Source organism: Sturnus vulgaris, chromosome 1 (assembly GCF_052056855.1).
Source record: "Sturnus vulgaris isolate bStuVul1 chromosome 1, bStuVul1.hap1, whole genome shotgun sequence".
Lineage (NCBI taxonomy): Eukaryota > Metazoa > Chordata > Aves > Passeriformes > Sturnidae > Sturnus > Sturnus vulgaris.
This window is the reverse complement of record NC_142243.1, coordinates 118,225,496-118,249,017: the sequence shown is the minus strand read 5'-3', so window position 1 is coordinate 118,249,017 and position 23,522 is coordinate 118,225,496. Positions and strand designations below refer to the sequence as shown.

General features: G+C 40.8%; 1 protein-coding gene across 1 annotated transcript; it reads right to left on the bottom strand.

The window, feature by feature from the left end:
- Nucleotides 1–1,194: 1,194 nt before the first annotated feature.
- TGS1 (trimethylguanosine synthase 1) lies at nucleotides 1,195–23,275 on the bottom strand. The gene is made up of 13 exons (XM_014881638.2): nucleotides 23,133–23,275; nucleotides 22,421–22,485; nucleotides 20,917–21,089; nucleotides 18,202–19,054; nucleotides 17,316–17,433; nucleotides 16,270–16,356; nucleotides 15,356–15,527; nucleotides 13,551–13,899; nucleotides 12,516–12,689; nucleotides 11,412–11,555; nucleotides 9,689–9,905; nucleotides 8,609–8,687; nucleotides 1,195–1,493 (listed from the first exon to the last, which is right to left on the bottom strand). Exons 1-13 carry the CDS (start codon nucleotides 23,228–23,230, stop codon nucleotides 1,377–1,379), a joined length of 2,646 nt encoding a protein of 881 aa, XP_014737124.2. The 5' UTR covers nucleotides 23,231–23,275; the 3' UTR covers nucleotides 1,195–1,376.
- Between the last annotated feature and the right edge of the window lie 247 nt (nucleotides 23,276–23,522).

Sequence of the window (23,522 nt, the reverse complement as noted above, 5' to 3'; positions counted from 1 at the left end):
TATTATTTCCTTAATAATTCCCTTTAAATACCGATGCAGAGCCAGCACAGGATTTCTTCCTTTCTGTAGCATCGTGGCAAACTGCAGTGATCCAAATTAGCCCAAGCATCTTCATAAAACACCTTACACGAAGCATGAATGTAACAGTAACAGTGTAGCACTTTTCTGGTTCTGGGAAGACAACAAAGCTAGAAAACAGATATTTCCCAAGGGCTCTTTTACTGCACTGCAAACTTGCACTGAGTCATAACAATTCATTCCTTAACGGAATATCTTATTTGGTTATTCTACAATTATTCCAGTTGTCTTGGATAGCACTAATGCATGGTTTAGTGCTTAGTTTCTCCTGCCTTCAGCATCCTGCTGCACTCAAAGCAGAGGAGAAGCAGCAATAATTTATCTTAGAAATTATTATTTGTACACTCTTGCCTCAAAAACAGGCTCAACATTGAGCTTGGGGACTTAATGTAAAAGTTATTTCAGTGAGAGCAGCATAGCCATGCCCTAGGCACCTGCTTCCTCTTCTGCTTGGAGAACTGCACAAAGGCCACTCTTCCCCTCCAAACGACAAGCGGGAGCAGAGAGCCCTCACCAGGAAAAGCTGGCTTATTTCTGCCCTCCCTGAAGCCTGTGTGAGGATTCCAGTCCTAGAAAAGAGGGGGGACACAAATCCCTCTGCTTACTGATACAAGCCTCCAGGCAGACGGTTTCTTCAAAATATCTTGCAATGAAAAAGAATGGCAGGGAGACAAAAAATGAAATAAAATGACAGTATTCAGAGGGTAGAGTCCCAGCCTCAGACACACAGACCCAGCTCTCTCTTCGAGCTGCAACAAGCCAGAGCACTCACTAGAATTAACATGTGAACCTTCATGCTGCAAAGAAAACCTGAAAAGTTTTCTCAGTGAGCATGGAGCAGAGAGGAGGACATGGGTTAACCTCTTGTGGTGTACTTGACCCTCTAGTTCCACCTTATGTTCAGATGCCTTTGCTTCTCAAGCACAGACAGCAGCTCCTGCGGCTTTCAGGCTATTTTTCTTGACCCTCTGCATGCTCAAAACCAGAGCAAGCACAGAAGTAGCACATATGAGATTTACAAAGAAATCCTGAATCCCACCTCCATGGGCCGGCTTTGAACGTTGCAAGACTGCATTTTATAAAGAGCTTTCTTCATACAGTCACAGCTTTTCTACATTTACAGTTTTGTCAAAATTATTATAAAACATTTATTGACAGTAGCAATAAACAGAGCAAATTTCTGTAAACAGAAATTAAAGCAGAAAATGGCTTTAAGTCATTTTTGACCAGCCAGCTGTACAAAAGCTTAAGCAAAGCAGCAGTCAGGGACGCTGGGTTTGAAAGAATCCACATGGAGCTCAGGAGATGTCATGCCTTATTAGATCACCAAAATAAGCTGTTATTGTCTTCAGTTTGTTATTGAGAAAATTTTGTTCTATTTCAACTTTCCCTCCTGGGCCTGCTAAGGAAGCCACCTGAAAAACAAAGAACAAAAAGTAAACCAATCAATGCAAAGGAAAACAAGAAAAACTTCAAACTTCCTAAAGCACAATCACAAAAAAAAGGTCTCTGCTTTATTAATACTGGTGGAAAACGTTCCTTGGCAGCTAATGCCTCTGATACTCTTTTTGTCTCCTTTCACTCACAGCAGCAGTTTGTGGCTTATGACTGAAAAACCCTCCTCACCCAAATCACGAAAACAAGAGGATTTCAGAACCGAAGAGAAATACTCAGAGCTTGACATGCTGTGCTGAGGCAAGAGATGTTAAACTCTGGTTTGCGGGGTACCTGGCATTTGGGACACCCAGGTGTAGCAGAAAGCAAGCTGTAAGCTGTGCTTTAAAGATGTCACATCCCAAATTGTGGGTGAGGAGTAAAACCAATTTTAGTAATTAGAATCAGGAAGCATAAAGGTTTCACTGAAGAGTGGCAGGGTGGAGGGGAACAACCCAAACAAAACCAAGCCCCAAACATGCAGAGAAAGTCACAAAAAAAGGTCACAGTTAACTGTTGTTCCTATTGCAACCAAAGAAAAAGCAGTTGTATGCATTGGAGTAGCAGGCAGCGCTGAGGACAAGGCTGGAGCAGCAGTGCCTCTGCAGGCTGGGGGAGCCTGTCAGGCAGCACGGGGCCCAGCTTTGTGTTTATGATCACTGGAGTGAGAATTTCACCATTCATGCTCTGTTGGACTGAGCCTGGTGCACACCTTTAATGCTTAATGATTACAGACAGACACCATTTCACAGGGGACTTTGCATTTCAGACTGGAGCATGCAATACTCTCCTGCTCCCACTCAGGCTGCCTTGTAGGATGCCTCTGAGGGATAACAGCATACAGGCATCAATTCCTCATCAGGAGAGGCTACACAGTCAGAAGGACAAAAGCCAAAACTGAACATTGTCTGCTTTTCCCCCTCCATTGTGGACCCTGAGGACCTGTCCTGTGGGGGGGGTTCATGCTCCACACCCAGTTCTGCTCCGTGCTGCCATTCTCCCAGGCTGCTGCAAGATAATTATTTCTACAGTTGCCCGTGCAGGGAAACTTCCCAGGCAGACATAAAGTTACCAGGGTGTACAAGCCTGCGGTAGATTTTTAACTGATCTTTAAGCCAAGATGTTAGCAGCTGAAATTTTAAGTTCAGGCTGTGTTATTAACCCTTCTAAAGCCCCTTGAGACTCGACTCTGTCGTGCAGGTTTAAATAGAAACAGGCTGAACTTCCTCTATTTTATTGCAAGTAAAAAACTAGCCTACTATCAAGAGAAAAGAACAGATTAATTTAAATTACACTTTGAACCTTTATTCACTTGTCCACAAAACTGCTACCCTTATCTAAATTAAGCATTTACTTTTCTGTTTTGATTTTCTCTCTTTTAATTTTTTTGTTTTTGCAGACAAAAAAGTGTGAGCAGTTTCTTCATCCTTCAACTTATGGTGATAGAAAAAACCGCTCTGCGTTCTTGTCAGAGAGGAACCTGCCACTTAAGTAAAAAAACAGAGGCTGGCTGACTTATAAATAGCACAAGAATCTGAAATTGGCAAGTGATCAGGAATGTTAATTTTACAACTTATCTGTTCTTACTTGAAATCCACAAAGCATTGTGGGATGATCCATAGTTTTTCTAGGAAGATGTTAACTTTTAATTTTTTACAAACAGAAGCTGGAATGTCCCTTCCAAAAAGCATTAAAGAGGCTTTGCACTTTATAGCTGATGTCACGTAAGTGTTCTAAAATATTAACTAGATTAGTCAACTTAATATAAAAATACGGAAATTAGTGTCTTGGGGTTATGCACTCCTGCTTTCTGGGCACAGTTTGTGTCACTAGCATATCGAAGTATGACTAATGCATTGATATTAAACACTAGTGTTTACTAAACATTTCTCTTAGAAGACCAAGTAAAACAAGATGCCCCTACATTGATGGGTGGTGTCCACCAAGAGGCAGCTGAAAATTTACATATGCTGTGTCTGGTCTTGTTACATCCAGGACAATTCTGATATATTTCTCTAATTGTTAAACCTAGGATAATTCTGATTTATTTCAAACAACGACTAAAGGTATTTGATAAACCCAAAAGTGAAAAAAATTTAAATAAACACATGGGAATAAGCTTTGCTGTGACAGATCTGGTACCATATGCTCTTTAACCCACCTGATATTCAGAGGAGAGAAATACAAATCCTCTGTGACAATGCTTAGCTGTAAATTGCTGGAGGCTGCAAACTTAATTACGTAGGAGTTGCCAAGTTTTCCTCGGCAGGGCTCAGTCAAGCCTGACAAGTGTAGTGAGGGAAGGCTGCCACACACCAAGCTTCAGAAGGGTGCTGGCCTGGCAGAGGGACACCCTCTAAAAATAACAGCAAATTGAGGAACCATGCTTTGAGAAAAACAAAGGTGCTCAGCTATTTTTAGAGATACCGACAAACATCTCCTGTTTTCGCAGTGCACTACAACGGTGAATACAGAAAGAATTCTTAATCTCTTTTAAAAACTTGACTAGTTCAAAATTTCTTTATTTTGCACTTTCCTGTGTACAATGATTCCCTGCTGGTAACTCTTCTTACCCAGGCTTATTCTTTAGCCCAAACTGACATTACTTGGATGGACAGATACTGCCTCCTTTGCTGTGGTGCTGTCCATTGGCACAGTTGAAGGTTGCAGCTTCAGTCAGCACCTCCCTGCATCCCTCTCATTTTCATCCCTTCAGTTCAGTGACCACCACTAAAGAGTCCACAGCCACAGCACATCAAAAAAGTAGCCAACAGGTTTGAAAACGGGACAGCAGAAAAGATGAAAATATGAAAGAGAAAACAAACATAGACTATTTCAGGAGCACAAATTACTTGAGGTGCAAACTTCCCTGACATTCTCCAGTGTACTTTTGAACTTGAAGGTTTTCCTACTGGTCTTGGGGTTTTTAAAATATTTTTCTAATCATACTGAAACTCTTTTAGTAACTTCCTATCTGTTCCAGCCACCAACAAACATAACTGTGGACAAAAAAAAATGTCATTTTTTTTCTCCTCTCCGAGAAACTTTTCTGAGGTAGGAGAAATACAAGCTTTTTGACTTGATAAGCATTGACACAAGACACTGTGAATCAATCAATTTTATAGAATTCCACTAAAATGAAGAATCCCCCTCTCTCTGTGCCCAATCTGAAATCTAAGGGGAACAAAACTCAACCCACTTGAAAAAGAAGGCAAGGGTATTCTTTATACTGAACATAATAAAATAAAATGCTCTCAGGCAGCATTTTTGAAAATGCTCAGGTATGCACGTGAATTGTGACACCGTCACAGTGGTGCTGCCGCCCTTTAACAGGCCAAACATTTATTTATTTTTTTCTTACTTTGCATAGGCAAACTACAGTGCAATATGCAAGCACTACGAGCTTTAGGAAGACTGAAGTTCAGAAGTATCACTCTGGCTTGGTGTATGCTGTGGGTAACTGCTGTCTCTTTTATCAAGGACAGAGGACATATGAGCTTAAAGTGGGCTGCTTAAAAGCTGTTGTTATTAACACAGTAATAGTCACAGCTGAAGTGTATGCAATTACACTCACTTAGAAATTATCAGCCTGCAAAACACATCAACCCACGGTCTCTTACCTGCCAACTCCCCTAATACCCAAGCATCTTAAAAATACTATCAAATCAACCTCTGTTCATTTCCTAGCTTCTCACTCTCTGCTTTGCTCATTGTTCTATTTACTCCTAAATAAAGATGACTCTGCTTGGCAAGTCTTATTTGGCTAGGTCTCCATTTTAAAAATCATAGCTAGAAGAGAGAAATCAAATAAATAAATAAATAAATAAATGGGTTTTACCCATCTTTACACTCCCTTCATTGAGCAGTCATTTTGAACAGCTGGAACTTCCCAAACAGAAACACAGCAAACGTTTTTCCTTCCAGGCAGTAGCACTGCAGACAGAACAAGACCTTGGTGTCTAACTCCCAATTTCCTCAAAATGACTGATGGGGATGAGGTGGGAACAAAGACAAGAATAAAAAAGACAAGTACCAGCATAATGTGTATGCTTTGTAGGACTATCAAGGTCCAGAACACTTTGCTTAATTCTAGGCTCATAGAACCACTCTACACTAGAAAAGAAACAAAAAGCCACTCCTGTATTCTGGCAGTATTTGAAATATAAGCCAGGTCTGGGACACCAGCATTTAGAACAGCAAAAGCTCCAACAGCAGCACAATTTGACAAAATGAGATATAGCTACCACAAACAACAGTATGCCTGTCTTCAGAGAATGGTGATGTTTTAAACAATCACTAAGGCACAACCCAGTATCTCAGCTGCTAACCACGCAAAGGCAGGACAAATAATCAGCACCCAATTCCTCATTACTCCATCTCCCAAATCTGGCTGGGCTGGTAAAGATGCTGATGTGGTTCTCTGTCTCACAAAAGACCAGGTTCATCAACATTTCAGGGTCACCAGTGTATTGAGGGGAGCCATCATGCATCCTGACAACATTCTGACCACCAGAGAAAGACCAACAGTAACTGAATACAACTTCTACAATGGGATGAAAAGAACAGATTCCACCATTAGCAAGACGGTCCTACTACAACAAATTGCAGGTTCCTCCTTCTTTGCTGCAAATATTAACATGTTGAAGTATTATCTGGTACAGAAATGAGTCTGTGAAAGAGATTAGACTACCTGGGAAGACTCCATTTCCCAGAGGTGAGAACACATTTCTTGCTCTGCCCAATGAGGCAGAGCACAGCTTGATAAACACTTCATAAATTACATTTGTGAACTACATAACAGGCAGTAATAAACATACATATTTTTCATGTACATGCACACACAATTATTATTCCTAGCCAGAAAGAATATTGTTAAAGATTAATTCAACCTAAAAACAGACCTGCATATATCACACGTTTTCTAACATGTTTGTAAACAAAGAGATTTGATGCAATTCAGGGAAATGTTTTCACATTTCTTGCAAACGAATCAACCATCTTACACTGGTTCGCTGCTCCCTCTCGAGGCAGAAGTGCAAAAGTTCACTTCTCTTTGACCTAAACTGGATTTTTTAAGGGAATTCAAAGAATACAATTTCTCTCTATAAGACCAACTCCACACAGAAGTGGCCACGCCTGTAGAAGTAGTAAGTGCTGTTTTTGCAATAAAATCATGTGGAACAAGGCTGGATATCTTGTCCACCAATAAGGCAATGAACACCAAGTCCTCTGACACAGCTAGGTCAAGGTCAGCTACCACCCTGCTTTCACTCCAGCAGCAGGATCCCTATTTTATTTTTGCTATCTAGTGATCTAATAGCTATCTTCCATAAAAAATATGGATTTTCCACTAAATCAGGATTTTTATTGCAAGGTTGCTTCTAACTGCCTGGCTTTTTTTTTTTTTTTTCTTTTAATTTCACTGGAGATTCACAGGCCTGGAAATGTAGTGGCAGTAAAGTCAGAAACTTCATTCTTAAATACAGCCAGAGATTTTGGTAATCAAACCCATAACAGTCTTCTGTGGACCAGAGTATTCACCAAGTTCAGGTTTGGAACAGTCATGTTTGACACATCTTTGTCCATACAGGATGAAGACACTTCCTTAAACAGTGGGCTTGATTAACATTCCCTTTCCCCCTCTCAGATCATCAACCTTTTGGGTTTTTTTTGGTTTTTTGTTCTTATACTAGCACTGTTTCTAAAGAAACTTCTCTTCCTGAAAGTGGCCCATAGTCTGGAACACTGAACTGAACCGAAGACCTCAGCCATGAACTCTGCAGCCATCTGTGTTAAGCCAAACCCATGGATGTAATCAACATCATTCAGAGCCAACTGCACTAAGACATAGAGATGCCAGGACACCTGGCCCAATGACCCAGAAGAGCTCAGCTCTTCTGCAGGAAAAGGTGCAGGCATGTGGGGGGTACTCCTGGATGCTTTTGTGGAATCACAAGTGAAATGTAGATGTCTTTGGCCATTTAGAATTCCAGTAAAAAGTGCTCATGAGTAGAGCAGAAAACTCTCTAAGGTCACTCTTCATCGTGGGAATGAAATATTTGATAAAATGCAGTGGTACGACATTGTAATTAGAGAAACTCTACCTAAAATTAAGGTCCCTGTTCAAAGATTCATAAGCCACTTTGACATTTCACCAGCCTGAAATGCAAAAAGGAATTGAATCATCACCTGCCAAAGCAATGGTGCTGTGCACAGCATGCTAATACTCAGGCCATGTGAATTTCACCCTATTTCTCAAACCAGTTGTTTGCCACTAACAATTCCACAAGGCACCACATGGCTTGAGGCCCTGCCTACTCTAAGTCAGACACAGTTTTTGGAAAAGCAGAAAAATATCCTGGGAAGTCCTGTGGCATCTTGCAGGTGAGAACTGCTCCCTTCTTTGCAAAAAGCTACAAGACATAATTAACATAGAAAATACAAAGAGGAAACTAAACTAGACACTCAGGGGAATTGTTAGTCATGTAACTGCTTAAAAAAAAAACAAAAACAAAAAAAACAAACCTACCAAAAATCTCTAATACAAAAAACCCCACACCAGTGCCACAAATTCTTTGTTTATCACGAATCACTTCAATGCAAGCAGCCTATGTGGAACCACACACCTGTGTGGACATCAAGAGTACCACCCTTGGTGGCATGACATTTGTGTCTGATCTCCTCATCAGTGAGAGCAGTGACTGCAGGCTGTAATTTCCTGCAACTCCTTCATAAACTGACAGCCATGAAAGTCTGGGACTCACCAACTTATCAGATAGTGAGAGCTGGTTAAAATATATTGGGTTTTGATATTTTTATAATGATGTATGTGCCTGGCAACTGGCTTTGAAACTTCTACAAGAAACCCCATATTGCTGCTTTAAGAAGAAACATTGTCAAAACCGTGGAAACAATTTTATACTCCCATTTGTATTTATACCAAAAGTACTGCAAACACAAGAGTAAAATTTAAAAACCCCAAACACCCCACATTCAGCTCAACAGATTCAAAAGTCTTCTGTATGTGCTTATAATACTTATTTTTTAAGTTAGCTGAGCATTTTATTCACTACCAAGACCTCATCCAGTAACACACCTGGTTAATATCAGCATTCCGAGGCAGAAAATACACAATATTGTTGGTGATCTTCTTGGAGAGCCTGAAAATTTCAAATGTAGAAGCCAGTAAAGGAAAAAACAAGAATGGGAAGGAAAAGTTTCTTTATATTCATCCATTTTGAAAGTATGTCTCAGTTTCAGTTATTATGCAATTAAATTGTAGTTAGTCTTTTGAGTGTGTCAGTAGGATTTTCTTCTAAAATGCAGAAACTCTACTTCACCATTAGTGCCCTAAAAGTAGAAAAAAACCCCACAACAGTCACTTTTTATGAAAATTTAACTAAATTACGGAGAAGTATTTGAGAAATTTCAATGTAGTTTGTAGCTAGTGTATTTTGTTTATATTTGTTTTTTAATTCATTTTGTGGAAATTCTCACACATGCATGCAAAGATTTTCTTACCTGTAAAATACAGCTACATTTTAGCAAAAAAAGGGAGGAAATTAAGATTATTCTGTGACAAAAGAAACCTCACACTTCATATGTGATGAAACTATTATGTTAATACCTTCCCAGATGAATGAGTGCTCAGTATCGCTGTTCATAAGCTAGCACGAAATTCTATATATTAATTAAAAGAGTTAATATTTTGTTTGCACCCTTCTGTGATTTCCCAAGGCAGGTGCTATGACTGAGAACAGTTTTAGTAAGATATTTTAAATAAGATATTCCCTTAATGAATCAATTAGAAAGTGGAATTAATGATAAGGTCATAGCTCACACAACTGGTTACTATCTATATATGTCTATTTGATTACTTTGGAGTATTTTACTAAATAATTTAAAGGAGGTAAAACTGTTGAATTAATGTTTGAAGTTGAGAGCTACTCAATTCACTGATGGATGTTCTGCTTTCAGGAAAACCTCATCACTGGCTTTTTTGGTAATAGAAGGTAAAAATATTTAAGTTTAGGTGGGGAAGAGGACTAAACAAATGTTTTGCATCTGCAACTCCGGCTGCTGCCCGTATCATCCACAGTCAGCCAACTGGGCACGCAAACCTCACGGGAAGAGAGGGAGGAGAGAGCCCCACACAAGGCAGAAGGGGAAAGGATATCCATCCGGGCAGATCATGGTTTGGATGTCGAAGATGTCGGCAGTGGCGTAGTCGGGGCCGCCCCAGGGCGGGCTGAGGAACACGACGTCGGCGCGCAGGCTGGCCGCCAGCGCCATGAAGTCCCCGCACAGGAAGTCGATGTGCTCGGCCACGCCGTACACCTCGGCGTTGTGCCGCGCCAGCCGCAGCTTCTCGGGATCGATGTCGATGGCGATCACTGCCCACGAGAGATCCCAACACAGCGATTAATGGGAACCGGGAACACCACCCTGTTGCAGTTGTCGAGACAGACTGGACTGACACCGTCATCAGTCCTTTATGAACAACTTTTCGTGCCTTCTATCAATGAACTTCTCTTAAGCAACCCCACCCAGTTCTGACTCCTTTCCTCATAGGCAGCTCCATACAGCACTGACTCCTTCTCTCTGCAAGTTTCCTTCTTCCTTCTGCATGACTGGCTAATCCCAAGCTGTCCCTTACCTGGCTGCCAAGCCCTGTCTGTCCCTCACAGGGCATCTTCTTACCTTGTCTGTCCCTTGCACAACCGCATGCCCCTTAACTCCTCACAGCACAGCCAGCAGACTCCGGCCCAAACTGCAGCAGACTCTGCATCTCAAACTCCAACTGCAACTTACTCTCAACTAGCTAGCCCGCTCTTTCATAACACCCATCCTCATTGGCAGGCAAGGCTGTTTTCACTTCTCAGCAATCAATACAGCTGTAATTCGCTGGGAAAGATTGCCTTCTGCACTGTCCCTATAAACTCTTCTCCTACACCACCCAGCCACCGCAGGTCACGGCAGTCAGACACTGCTGCTGTGACAACCCTGCGCCTTGGCTCACAGACCCGACATGGCACTGCCTGCCTAAGAGAGGAAGTCTTTGCCTCAGGTTTGGCAGGAGCCTGACAACTCCAATGGCATCTATTGGAAACTTACTCTTCTCCTTTGTTAAAGAGGAAAAATTTATCTGTGGCTAGCCACATAGTTCTGAAAACTGAGTTTAAAAAGCCCCAATCAACACAACTCAAGAGAGATAGATGATACAAGAAAAGTACATAATAACAGAAATTAAAATTTAGCCAGGAAATATAAAAAAGACAAGTGAGATGTATAGATTGGATCATAGCCTACCAAATTTAATGCAGTAGAAACTACCATTAGTCTAGCTCAAACATTAGTCAGAAGAGTTAGATGAACTGGTATGAGTATCTAGCAGGAAATGTTTTTACAGGAAATACTCTCAACATTTCATTACAACTTCATGTTAGTCTAATGCCAGCTAATGAAATTATCATCACTTTACTTGGTTCTGCAGAATCTGCAAGTGATTCTGTTCAGTCCTTTAAGTACCTTTTCACATGGAACCTGTTTTTGAGCACACAGACTTCAAGGAACAACTGGGAAAAGCAGCAGCTTTGACAGAAGTCTACTTTTACCAGTGGTCTCGAGAGTATCTGACAGACCAGATGTTATGCCACACAAAAATAGCGTTGACTAGTACAACACAAATCCAACTCTGACTTAAAATATAAAAGCAGATTTATTGGTCCTTTTTGATAACAGAGAGCTCATATTTTGGGTCTGATGAAGTAAAACAGCTGCTGTTGCTACAGAAGCACCAAGAAAGGAAATAAATCAACAAACAGAGCACATACCCAAATAATGTCAGGGAAAAGACCAAAGGAACAAAACTAATGCACTGTAATACAACACCTACTTACCTCTTTTTGAGGTCAATGCAAACTGAATAGCATTTCCTCCAACCCCACAGAATGCATCCACTATGATGTCGCAGTTGAAGGACTGGCTGACGCGGACGGCAATATGCTCAGCTATTTTCTCAGGCGTAACAGAAAACCAACCCTCTGCAGAGGAAGAGGAAGAAATGTATTTTCACCTCTCATTTTAAGGCCTCATAATTTAAAAACAAACAACCAAGCCCCACATAAAACTGAAGGTTTAGCACTAATCCCAAGAATTTTGGCTTAGTGCATTCCACCAGGAAATACCGGCTTTGAAGATGATAAACTCTGCTCAGTCCAGAGATTTACTAAGCAAACAAAGTCTCACTGAAGCAAACTGATACGCCTTGATCTCAGTACATGCTTTGTTGACCTTGGTGCTGAGGATTGTAGTTTATCAAGGAGAAGTCCACATGCACAGCTATGAAAAACTTTATACATCATGATCATGGTCTGTAGCAAATAAAACCAGAAATGTATTCTCTCTTATCCAGTATTTTATTTTCTTCACCACAGTGTATGGTCTGCCAATTAATCTGCAAGTTTATGAGGGGAAGCATTAGAAATGGAAGGCTTACAAACCCAACCAACAAAAAATGTCTGGTAATCCCAATTCCTCTTTTACCAATAAATTTATGATTTGAAGTTGTTCGCAAGTAAACAGGGAAAAAAGTCGCTTTGCAAGTGACTGCTGCAAGTCAGAACAAAACAGAATGAAACTAGATCCATCAGAATACTTGGAAGTCTCACAAAATTATTTATAAAATATAGAAGTAGAAAAATATCATTGAGTTTCTGAACAGGTCCTGACAAAGTATTATTCGGGTCCAGCAAGATCTTCAGAAAATATAAGGACTAATGCAGACAGGGACGTCCCACACTAAAAGCAGTTCTGAAGCCTAAGACTTCTACTCACCTGCCTGCTGTGGGGAGGGAAAGGGAAGGAATTTATCCATGGGTGCAAACACACATTCAGTAATGTTTTTCCTTTACAAAAATTAGTAATAAACTGCAAGAAGGACCACAGATTTGGATACATCCTTGGATATACCACTAAGTGAGCACACTTAGTACTGAACATACCTCTGTCTAGTTTAATTCCCTCATCAAACCGAGAAAAGAGCCGGTAGCGCTGTGCCCAGTACTTGAGGAGCTCCGGATCAGCAGCAATCTCAGGGGGTACAGTTTTCAATCCATTTTTATTCCTCCTTCTTCTTTTCGTCTCCTTCTTCTTTGCAGTAATTTTTTCATCTACAGCTGGAAGACACTGCAAAAGTTAACAGTCACTGTTCTTGTAGGCTAGGAATGTAACTGGTAGGTGAGTGTTATGATTTAAAAACATTGCTAAATGTTTTTCATTATTGTTTGCCAGATTATGAAGATTAGAGGCTTTAAATTGAAAAATAGCATCCTGTATTTCATAAGATTAGTCACAGTCCTAAAAATTGTCACTGTTCACTTATTATTTAAGAGCATTAATCTTTAACTGGAGACTATAAACTTTATGTAATAAGCAAACAAGTGGATCAGAGACCAGTTTAATGCCCTTTTATCAGTTATGAATAAAAACTAATCTAGACAAGTTTTACAGTAGGAATCTAACATAACCGAACTACTGCAGGAAGGATTAAATTATATATAAAAACCTGAATAATCTCGCTTTCCTTTGTTTCGTGTTAAATAGAAAAGTTCACAATACTGATTTTTTTAAATCCTAGGAGATAATTTTAACAACACATGTTTCTCAGAGCTCAGCAATGTGCATTTGAACCCAAAACTTGATGATCTGTGCAGCTACCTGAGGTTTAATCACTCTCAACCTTGCAGAGAAAAAAAACAGGCAGGAATTGCAAACCTGTTAAACCATATCGAGGATAAATAATAACTGTTCATCTATAAAGAAATACTGTCACCATTAAAGACAAAACCTGGGATTCTAGCATTCCAGAAATAAGCTAATTCCACTAGCACAGCTCTCAAATGCTTTTGTTATCCCTTATACCTAATGAGCCTCATTGAATTAACAAAATAAATAGTAGTCCACAACACAATAACTTGAGAAGGCAGTATTAAGTCCACTGCCAATTCATTTCATCAGTTTGCAGGAAACTGATTTACCTTGGCTGATGTCCTCTGTCTCTGGCAGGAGATAATCAGGAATATCCAGAGGGACAAGCTGTCGCCCACTGCCATGCTCGGGCATCCCTGTCCCCTGCTCGTTGGAGCCACTCGCTGCAGTGTCCTGTGCCTCCCCCTCAATCCCCCCAGGTTCTGTGCAGGCTGCACTGGAGGATGGTGGCTCCTGGATTTCGGTATCCAGCGTCGCACTCTGTGTGGCAGCAACGCCTTCCTGACCCTCTGACTCGCTGCTGCTCACAGACATTGCCTCTGCTTTACCCTGAGGGGTGGCTGGCTGGGACGTGTCCTCCTCCTCAGGTTTACAAACCTGCTTCAGGAACATTTCCACCTGCAATTATCAAATACCACAGATGATCAGATGATGAACTGTTATCCAGAGCACAGCTTAAAAGCCTTACAGTTCAAAAGCACTTGCCACTGCAGGCACTCTCTCCCGTGTGTATTTTGAAAACAGTAAAATATCCAGACTCAAAACATTGAAGAACCATGCCCTCTTTAAAAAATATTTGAAAACAATTTCTCTTTGGGAACTAGATGTCAGCTACCTCCAAAAGAGAAACAAAAAAACAATCAACCAACGAAAAGATCAACAGATAAATACAATAAGTAATTCTCATGTAATATCTAATAGTGACACTTGCCACAGCCCAGGTGACCAAGTCTGCTACTTCACAACTATCTTCCTCTAATCCGCATTCAGAGATGTGCTCTGCCTCTCAGGGAAGAGTTTTTTAGCATAAATAGGTAAAATTACCTTCACACATTAGTTGCCTCACCTTCAAGATGTACCAAATGGTGCAGGTGGCAACGGGTTCTGCTGCACAGCAGAGAGCTGGACAAGCTCCTAACCAACGCACAGATACCACTCCAAACTCCTCAAAGGCACATGCAGATGCTCCTTTTTACATTACTGTTGCTCTGAGTGGCTCTAGACCTGGAGCAGTTCCTTACCTAAAAGTCTGAGGAAATTCATAACTTTTTCTTCCTTCACATAATTAAAGTTGCCCTCAAACTATATTGGCCCCAGGTACAAAATCATAAATGAATCAGAAATTAGAGCAATGTGACTGGAGTTCAATAAAACATGTATGGCCACCACCAGAAAACAGCGCTTTGCACTTGGGTTTTGGGGAGTGCCAAGCATCCCAGAAGGAAGTGAAATAAAATCTGTCCCCTAATATTTTCAGAAAGACTTAACTAAGTAAAATCTCCAGTGAACAAGTGTTTCTACTTCTAAGCAATTTCTGAGTTTAAAAAAAAAGCATGAAGTTATAGATGAAAATAAATGCATAAGCAAACCCTTTCAAAATAACTGAAAACATGGAGTTACATGAAATACACTAAAGTACACAAAGATTTTCTGTTACTGCTGAAATGCTACCATTAATAACTGGCCTCACATACAATTTACAATCAAAAGATACTTTTAGTAAAAACAGAAACCTACACACACCTCTAGAGCTATGTGCACCTAGGTATTAGGAATGACTTTCACATAACTTGGCCATTTAAGCTCACATTCCTCTTGACAGGGTCCACTAATGCCTTTCCATAGCCATCCTAATCTAAATACTCTTCACATTGATGGGAGGCAGTGAGGAGGGGGAAAAAACAAAACAAAACACAAAAAAACCAAAAAAAAAGAAAAAAAAAGGAGCAGTGGACTGACATTTAAAAATGCCATCTACTCTGGGCAATTAATTTTTTTTCATTTTCATAATACCATAACAGCTAAAGCAGCAGATAAATCTATGAATTGCAACAGCATTAACAACTAAATATACCTTCTTCAAAGTTTTGCTTTTTTTGCATGTCATTTCAGATTCTTCTGTAAAGAAGATGTGTGTGTTTTTGCTCTTCCTTGGTTTACGCATATCCAAGAATTTGGACTTGAGTTTTGCTTTTTTCTGCAAGTACTGCACACTTCGGTGGGTGAAATCTGGAATTCCACCATACCTGAAAATAGACAGATAGATAGACAGACACATACATACATAAGGACTTGGTTAATTTCCAGTTTAGAAGCTGTAACATGAATGTTAATATCTATAAAAAAAATATTTAGAGTTAAGTATTTTGTACTGCTCCATTTAAAATACATCACTGGGTGTAGCTGCAGAACAGCATACCTTCACGAAAATTAGAAAATTTTATTTGAAAATGTTTAACTGTCCTGGGGTGACTGAATTCAACATGACAAAGTCACCCCAGAACATTAACCTAATTAGTTTTAGATTTTTTTTTCTAATAGTTGTATAACTTTAGATAAAGCAATTTCCCAGGCCACCCTGAAGAACAGGAAATGAAAAAAGAAATCTTGATTAGCAAAATAAAAGATCTTTTTGGTGGCTGTCAAGAACCTCCAAAACAACTACTTTTACCTTCTAGCAAATGCAGGGCAACATTTCACTAGTATAAAGGATATGAAACAGTTAAAAATCATGATCTCAGCTCACAGGACTCCAAACTGAGAGGAACTGACCAGCCACTTAACATTTATACAAATGAAAGTACCTTACATGTTTCACTAAGGTGTATCACATCAGTACTTTCTGTTGTATAAATGACTCCCAGAGACCTACTTGGAATCAGCTTCAAAAATTTAACAAAAAGGAAATTGACATGAATGGTCTATTTCCACAATAAAAAGAGAGTTAACTTGCTATGAAAAGCCCCACAGTTTCTCCTAAATAATTACTTTTGTCCTGTGCCACACTTGAAACCCAACACAGAGCAGGTTTCCTCAGGATCTTCCACTGGGCTCTCATCCGCATCCAGCTCATGGCTAGGAAAAAACAAAAAGATGACAAAGTTACTTAGTGTGACGAAACCATTCACTTTACAGCTATACCACTTAAAATCTTGTTTATTGAAAACATTTAAATGTGGGCTTCAAGTAAGTTCCTCCACGCACTGCTGAAACTAAACCAAGTAAATAACACCACTCTATTCTTGTGCATGAATTTTTGGGTTGGTTTGTTTTTTTTACCCAATTCTATGGGAAAAAATGCCCTTCTACTGGGGCTATAATATTCCAACTATTCGGAATTACATCTTAAATAATTAATGGCAAGCCCTACATGATGAAGACAGTGTTTGCTCACCCTGTTTCCAAATTATCTTAATCATCCATCACGTTATCTACATTATTATCTATTATTAATGCTGCAGCAAAAGCAAAATACTAGAACAAAACCAAAGCTACGTGATTAGCATGTAACAATTCCACCCACTCCTTCACATTTGAGTGTGCGAATTTATCAGAGAGGAAGAGCCATCTCACTATCTTTGAGACTAGATATTTTTAGAGAAGAAAGAAAGAAAACTGTGACAAGGCAGATACTGTCTATTTTATGACTGCCATAACTCTGAGCACTTTACTGGCAGCATTCAATGCAGTTAAACTGTACAGATTATTTACTGCTGTTCTGGTATTGTCTGCATTAATTAGATCTAAATAAGCAAGCTGCCCTATGCAATTTAACAACCTCATATACTTCAGTGGCACAAGAATAGTACCATCACTTTGTACAGTCATCAAGGCCATACAGTCTTTTCATAAAACACTGGAAGAGAGGAAAGATCCACTGCTTGTTGTGAAGCAAAGCAATAAGCAGTGATGGAAGACTATGTGGCTTTATACTGACATTTTAACTCATATCCTCAATCAAAGGTATAGTTAGTATAAATCAGAAGGCACCTGGACTGCAGGAGAAAAAAGCTCATGTAAATTTCATGACTTGCCTTCTCTTGACTTTGACATGCCTGTATTCAGGAGGCTCTTCACCCTCATCTTCATCTTGGTCATGAAGCAGCAACTGCTTTTTTCCATTTGAATTCAAGCTACATGACTCCTGCACATCTAAAAAAAGATACATCATATTTTCCTTCTGCATAAATCAATTCCTTATCTTGCTGTCCCTGAAGTACCCCTACATCTACAGCTAGTGTGCCAAACACACATCTTTACTTGTCTTTCTTTGAGGGATAACATACTAATAAAGCTTCCACTACTACACTGTAGTGTTAACAATCTTATGAAGGACCAACTTCAAATTATCTCTCCAAGAAAAATAAAATGCCTACAAGATACAAAATTTGAAACAGTTTCCTCCTTGTGTGTAAAATTTTGCCTCCATCCATTAGCTATGCAAAGATATTCACATAAATTTAATAAGAGGAGATTTAAATACTCTTCTCATTTCTTTTTTGAAAGGAGATCTTTTTACCTCTCTCATTCCAGCTCTACTGTAGGAATCAAGCTGAGACCACACCTGCTTCTGCCTCTCTTAGAAAGACATTAGCACAAGACTTAAGTCTAAGCTGCAATATCAAGACTAAAGTAAGTAAGTAAATATGCACTAACAGTGATCTCTCACCAATTTCTGTAGTACATTTGAAGATTCACAAAGTACATACTCTGTTAAAACCATTTCTGGCTGAAGAACACATTCAATATACAGGTTAGAGACGAGAAACCATTCAAAGAAGCAGAGGGAAGAAAAAGGAATCAAGTATGTAATATACCTGATTTACTTTTAAAAACTAGCATAATACAGACATGCCCTTGTTTCTTTCATGGAAGCACCTAGAGAATTCTGATAATCAATTTCATCTGATTTTGTATTACCTGACTGGTTGACACCTTTATTTTCACAAGATGCTCTCCTTTTCCTGCTTCCTCCATCACAGGGCTCCTGCTGGCTTCCACTGTCAGATGAACTCTGTTCTTCAGTATCTTTGTGGGCTACTGTTAGAGCAGCACTGCTCTGCTCCACTTCCTCCAAATTCAGATTTAAATTACAAATCCCAGAGATTATTTCACTGTGGGGCTCAGCACTTGAAGGGAGTGTTTCCTCACTTCTGGTGCTGGAGGGAGACAGCTCCAAGCTCAGCACTTCACTGTGCTCAGGTCCTGGGCTAACCAAGTCCATTTCTCCTGAAAGCCCAGGCTCCTGTGTAAGCCCATTAACTTCCACCATGTCACCATGTGAGCTCTCAGTAGTCCATCCTTGACTTGTCCAGTACTGAAACTGTTCCCAATAATACCAGTACAGTTCACTATAATGCTGTTCCCATTCTTCCTTAGTATCTGGACTATTCCAAGGCTCAGAGGCTGTGATGGCATCAGACAATGAGACCTCCTGGTGCTTTTCCAACCAACTTTGCCAAAGAAGGCCCTCTCCATACTCACCCCAGTACTTCTCCCATCTTTCCTTAAGTTCACTGGGTAAAGCCTCACTTACAAGGCTTTCTGAATTTTCACAGTTCCCTTCAATTACAGCCTGAGGTTTGCTGCCCATCTCACATTGCTCTGTAGCTAGGGCCAGCTCACCAGAAACGGACTGGATACAATCACCACAAACTTTGTCCTGGCATTCCTGCCCCGTTTTATCCTCATGTTTTTGCTGTAACTCTTTTTTGTTCTTCTTTTTCTTTTTCATAATCTTCACGTTATTTTTCTTTCTATAATTTTCTGTAGCCTAAAAGAAAATGGAAAAGGTAGAAGTCCACAACATGTATACAGTCTTGTCCTCTCTCCAATCACATTACTGTTTCCATTGGAACCCTCCCTCTCAGTGCAACCCTGCTGTTAGCTTTCCTCCCAAAAAGGCTGTGGAGCTTCTGGGTCTGATAGGGCCCTGCTACATAACCTCAACTGATACTTCTAAGGAAGCTGTGAGGAAGAGGTGTAAGAAAGTCTGCAGAAACACACACACAAAAAAGCAGAATGACAGACAGAAGTGGAGCTGCTGAGTGGAAAGTTATTAGTAGTTCAAAGATTCAGAAGGAAAGCCATCAACAAGAAACACTATAAAATCCTAATGGGAAGGTGGTCAGGAACTGAAGGGCGACAAGGCTGGGCTTAACAGCAAAACAGCATCTTGGTAACATCAAGGATCTGTTTTATGGGGCTGTGGTGGCTGACCCTCACTTTTACCTGGTATCTGCCTGAGCAGCAAATACTGTTCAGTGTCTTATCAGGATAGCAAATACAATGCTCAACCTCATAGAATGTTAAATCCTTGCTATTCTTACAAAAAAACCCATAAATTTGTTCTCAAAAACTCTATAAATCCTGAAGCTGAATCTCTGTATGTCTTGAAGAGTGACCCAAAAGAGGAGAGCAGTATCTTTTCCATCCCATAATAATCTCCAAGTTGGCTAACAGAAATACAAGGAAACAACAATCTCCTGCCCAAACAGGCGGCCCTTTCATTTGTACAATAAAATAATTTCACTTGTTACAACAAACTCGGCTACTACAGTTATCTGGTGGAACAGAGTACAGAAACCTGTTCCTGAAAGGAACACTAAGGTAACTTGGTGGTTTCATCAATTACAACTCCACTTGTTTCAGAGGGGCTTCCTGTGATGACAAAACTCACATAGAGAAAGGACTGTGAATGTACGCCCCATCAGCTGCAATCCTTAGTTTTGTTACGCTGACAAAAGCATAAGGTGGACTATAAAGAAGTTAAAACTGAAGAACTGGCATTGATCTTTCATCCACATCCCTCATGTTAGTACACACAGAGCAAAGTACAATGTTTAGTAGTAATCTAGTAAGAAAATGTATTATTTTCCCATTCAACTTATTTTCCTATTAGTACATAGCAACAAAACTTGTACATAAACTTTGGGCTTGAAGTTGGATGCCTGTATGGTCTATTTACAAGCTATCAATTAAAATCACATACAAATTTCTCCTATTTGTTTACGGACTGATCAGGTCAGAACCATGCAGTGCCCTGCACAAAAGTACTATCTCACTGTCAGGGAGGTCTGCATTCCATAAAGTGGACACTGTGAATATTGCACTGTCTTTTTCTCATCTGTGAAAACTTCAGGCCCCTTCTAAAGCCCAAATGCTCCCTATGGGAAGCAGAGCACCAAAGCCTCTCTCCTGCCTTTTGGAACAGCCTGGCTTTATCAGCTGCAGGGCGGATTTGAAGAACCCGCTATTTACATTACTATCAAAAGCTAAATGGTTAAAGCAGACAGTGTGAAAATATATGCTCAGACTGGGGTGTACTAATTGTCTAATGTGCAGCATCAGCTTCACTACAGTGGTTTTAAATCAGATTTCTCTAGCCACAAGGGTAGTATAGATATGGAAGCATAAAGCCCAGCCTTGACCCTGTTTAGTCCAAATGGCAGGGGGGTTTTACAACCTGGACAGACCAAGGTGCTGTGTACTGTTAGCAGGATGCAATGCAGGAAGCTTAAAGGCAGCTCAGACACATTTCCATGAACTGTCATCTCAGAAATAACTGAGAGGAGGCACACCCCTAGGTCTGGAAACACAACACAAACAGAACAAATAAAGCAAGTAAAGATTTACCACAAAGTCCCTGTGGGCTGACTGCCCACCAAACTGAAGAGGCAATCCCATGCTCTTCATAAGCTCAGCTTCCGAGTCTAGTTCAACTTCTTCCAGGTCCAGGGCATGATTAGTATCCACCTTTAATTTCACATTGGGACAATGGTTCTCCTCCTCAGAGGCTTGTTCTTCTTCTGTTAACAAGTAATATTCATGAATATAATCTGGTTCTCAATGCCACAGCATGGCATACAAAAAATAGCAGAACTGCCTCTTATGCTTTCTTTCTCATTTAATTATCTTCCTCATAAACAGCTCAATTTCTGCATAACTATCAGGAGAAATAAAAATGTAACTTCAATAGCCAAAGCACTGGGTCTGTCTGGAAAGGAGTTAATGCTCTCCATAGCAGCCCCTATGGCATTGTGTTTGGGATATGTGGCTGAAAAAATGTGGATAGCACACCAATGTTTTGACTGCTGCTAAGCAGTACTCACAGAGCCTCATAATTTTCTCTTTGCCCGACTCTGCCCTCCCCAGCAAGCTTGCACTTCTATCAAATTGTTAAGCAAAAACATATGTATATGAAATTACAAAATCAAAAGCTCTTCACTCAGTTGATAATACTGAAACATTCAAGGTTTTTGGTTTGGTTCAGGATATATTTACTGCCACATTATCACATAACATGAGACCTTTCCATTCTTAACTGATCATTCTCACCACAAATCACTTACACGTACAAAAACATAGTTTACAACCTCCTTCTTTCATTCCTCTCACACCGCCTCAATCTAATCTGTGCTATTAATTATCAGCTTCTATTTCTCCTCAGACTTCCTTTCAAATCAAACTATTATGCTGCTGGATCTACCAACACATCAATGATAAAAAGTGATACGAAAAGAATTATATTCAGGTAGGCAAACATGAGGAATTCAGGAGATGGAGTAAGGGAGTGGTATTGAATTTGTCAGAGTATACACCATGGTAATTCCTAGATTACAAGCATGCCAAGTGAGAGACTCACTTTTCTCGTCCTCCTCATATGATTCATTGTATATATGTGAATCGCAATTTTCCCCATCAATTCTATTGCTTCTTCTCTACTTCTGGCTCAGCAGATTAACTAGCAACAGCTAATGTCCTAGTCTGGGACAGTAGGAGACAAATATCTAGGATCCACAGACTTTCCATTATGCAATCAATTTTGAATTAAGTAAAAATCATGATTTAAGACCAGATCAGGAATGTGTGATATAATCTATTCCATGCACCAGGTGAATATTATGTGAGGTGGTAAAGTTTATCTGGACAGGAATAAACACTGCACTTGGTTTGACATAAACTTCTACATCAAAATTATGGTAACCTGGAAGCTATGTAAGTTCTAAGTTATTATTCACTTCTGTCCTCATAGCAAAAGTATTGAAAAACAACACAGAAATAGGAACAACTCAAATAATCACACATAACACACTTTAAGACTACACCTCACATTGCATAGTACATTGTATTCCCTTACCTGTACTGTCATTATCATCTTTGACATAAAATCCTTTTAATCCCAGTTTATATAATTTTCGATCTCTGTAAAAATAAAGACAGACACAGACGCAGAAAGTCACCATTGAAACATTTTTTTTTTTTTACAGTAATCATTCAATGGAAAAAATCTCCCAAGGGATGCAATAAAATCCCCACCACTGGACGTTTCAAGATGACACTGGATGGGGTACTTAACCTCTTCTCGGCTCCGCTCCCATGAAAGGCTGGACCAAGTGACCTTTCCAGGTCCCTTCCCACATGGGCTGCCCTGTGACTCCGGACACGCGAAACAAATAAAAAAAGAAACAACATTTGGAAAGGGCAACACTTTAATTAAAAGCCTGGCGGGAAAGCCCATAGGAGGGACGTTCAGAAAACGCTGCACTACGCAGTACACTCCGGAATTAAATGTTCCGGGACTCCTCTCGCTGGGGAACGGGCTGGAAGGGGAGCGCGAAGGGGGCGGGAGGGCACTCCGGCAGCGGGATCGACGTCTGGGGGCTCCTCTCACCCTTTTCTGCTTCCCCACCCCGCCGTGATAAACACGATAAACATATCGGGGTGCCTTTGTGCACAGCCCTGCAAAACCCTGCTCCGCTCGCATCCCTCGCCGCAGCAGCGCGGCCCTTCCCGCCCGTCCCCAGCGGGGCGCTCCCCGGGGAGCGCGGGGCGCGCCCGGCGCTACTCACTCGACGAAGGCGCGGGAGCAGAGGCAGAGGATGCCGCCGGCCGTCCCCGCCCGCAGTAGCAGCTCGGCCACCAGCCGGGGGCCCGGGTCCTGCACCATGGCTGCGGGAAGCTCCCCACGCCTGGCCCGGCCCCGGTCCCGCCGCCTTCCGCCGGAACTGCGGCCCGCGCCCGCCCCGCCGCGGCCGGGAGGGCGGCACAGGGGCTGCGGGGGCGGCCCGGGGAGGGCGGCGCAGGGGGATGCGATCGCTCTGCAGGGGCCTGTTGGAGTGTTGGTGGCGTTCAGAGTGGGTAAAAAAGGAGCGGGGAAAGGGCATCTCAACAAAAGTCTGCAATTAAAGATGCAGCAGCCGAAATCTGATAAAACCGGGAGTGGGAAAGATAAGTGAGCA

Coding starts and splice junctions, on each gene's coding strand:
- TGS1 (XM_014881638.2), bottom strand. CDS start 23,230: ATGGTGCAGGACCCGGGCCCCCGGCTGGTGGCCGAGCTGCTACTGCGG. Junction 21,090..22,420: donor AGATGATAATGACAGTACAG/GTAAGGGAATAC, acceptor ACTTGTTAACAG/AAGAAGAACAAGCCTCTGAG. Junction 19,055..20,916: donor CAGCCCACAGGGACTTTGTG/GTAAATCTTTAC, acceptor ATTTTCTTTTAG/GCTACAGAAAATTATAGAAA.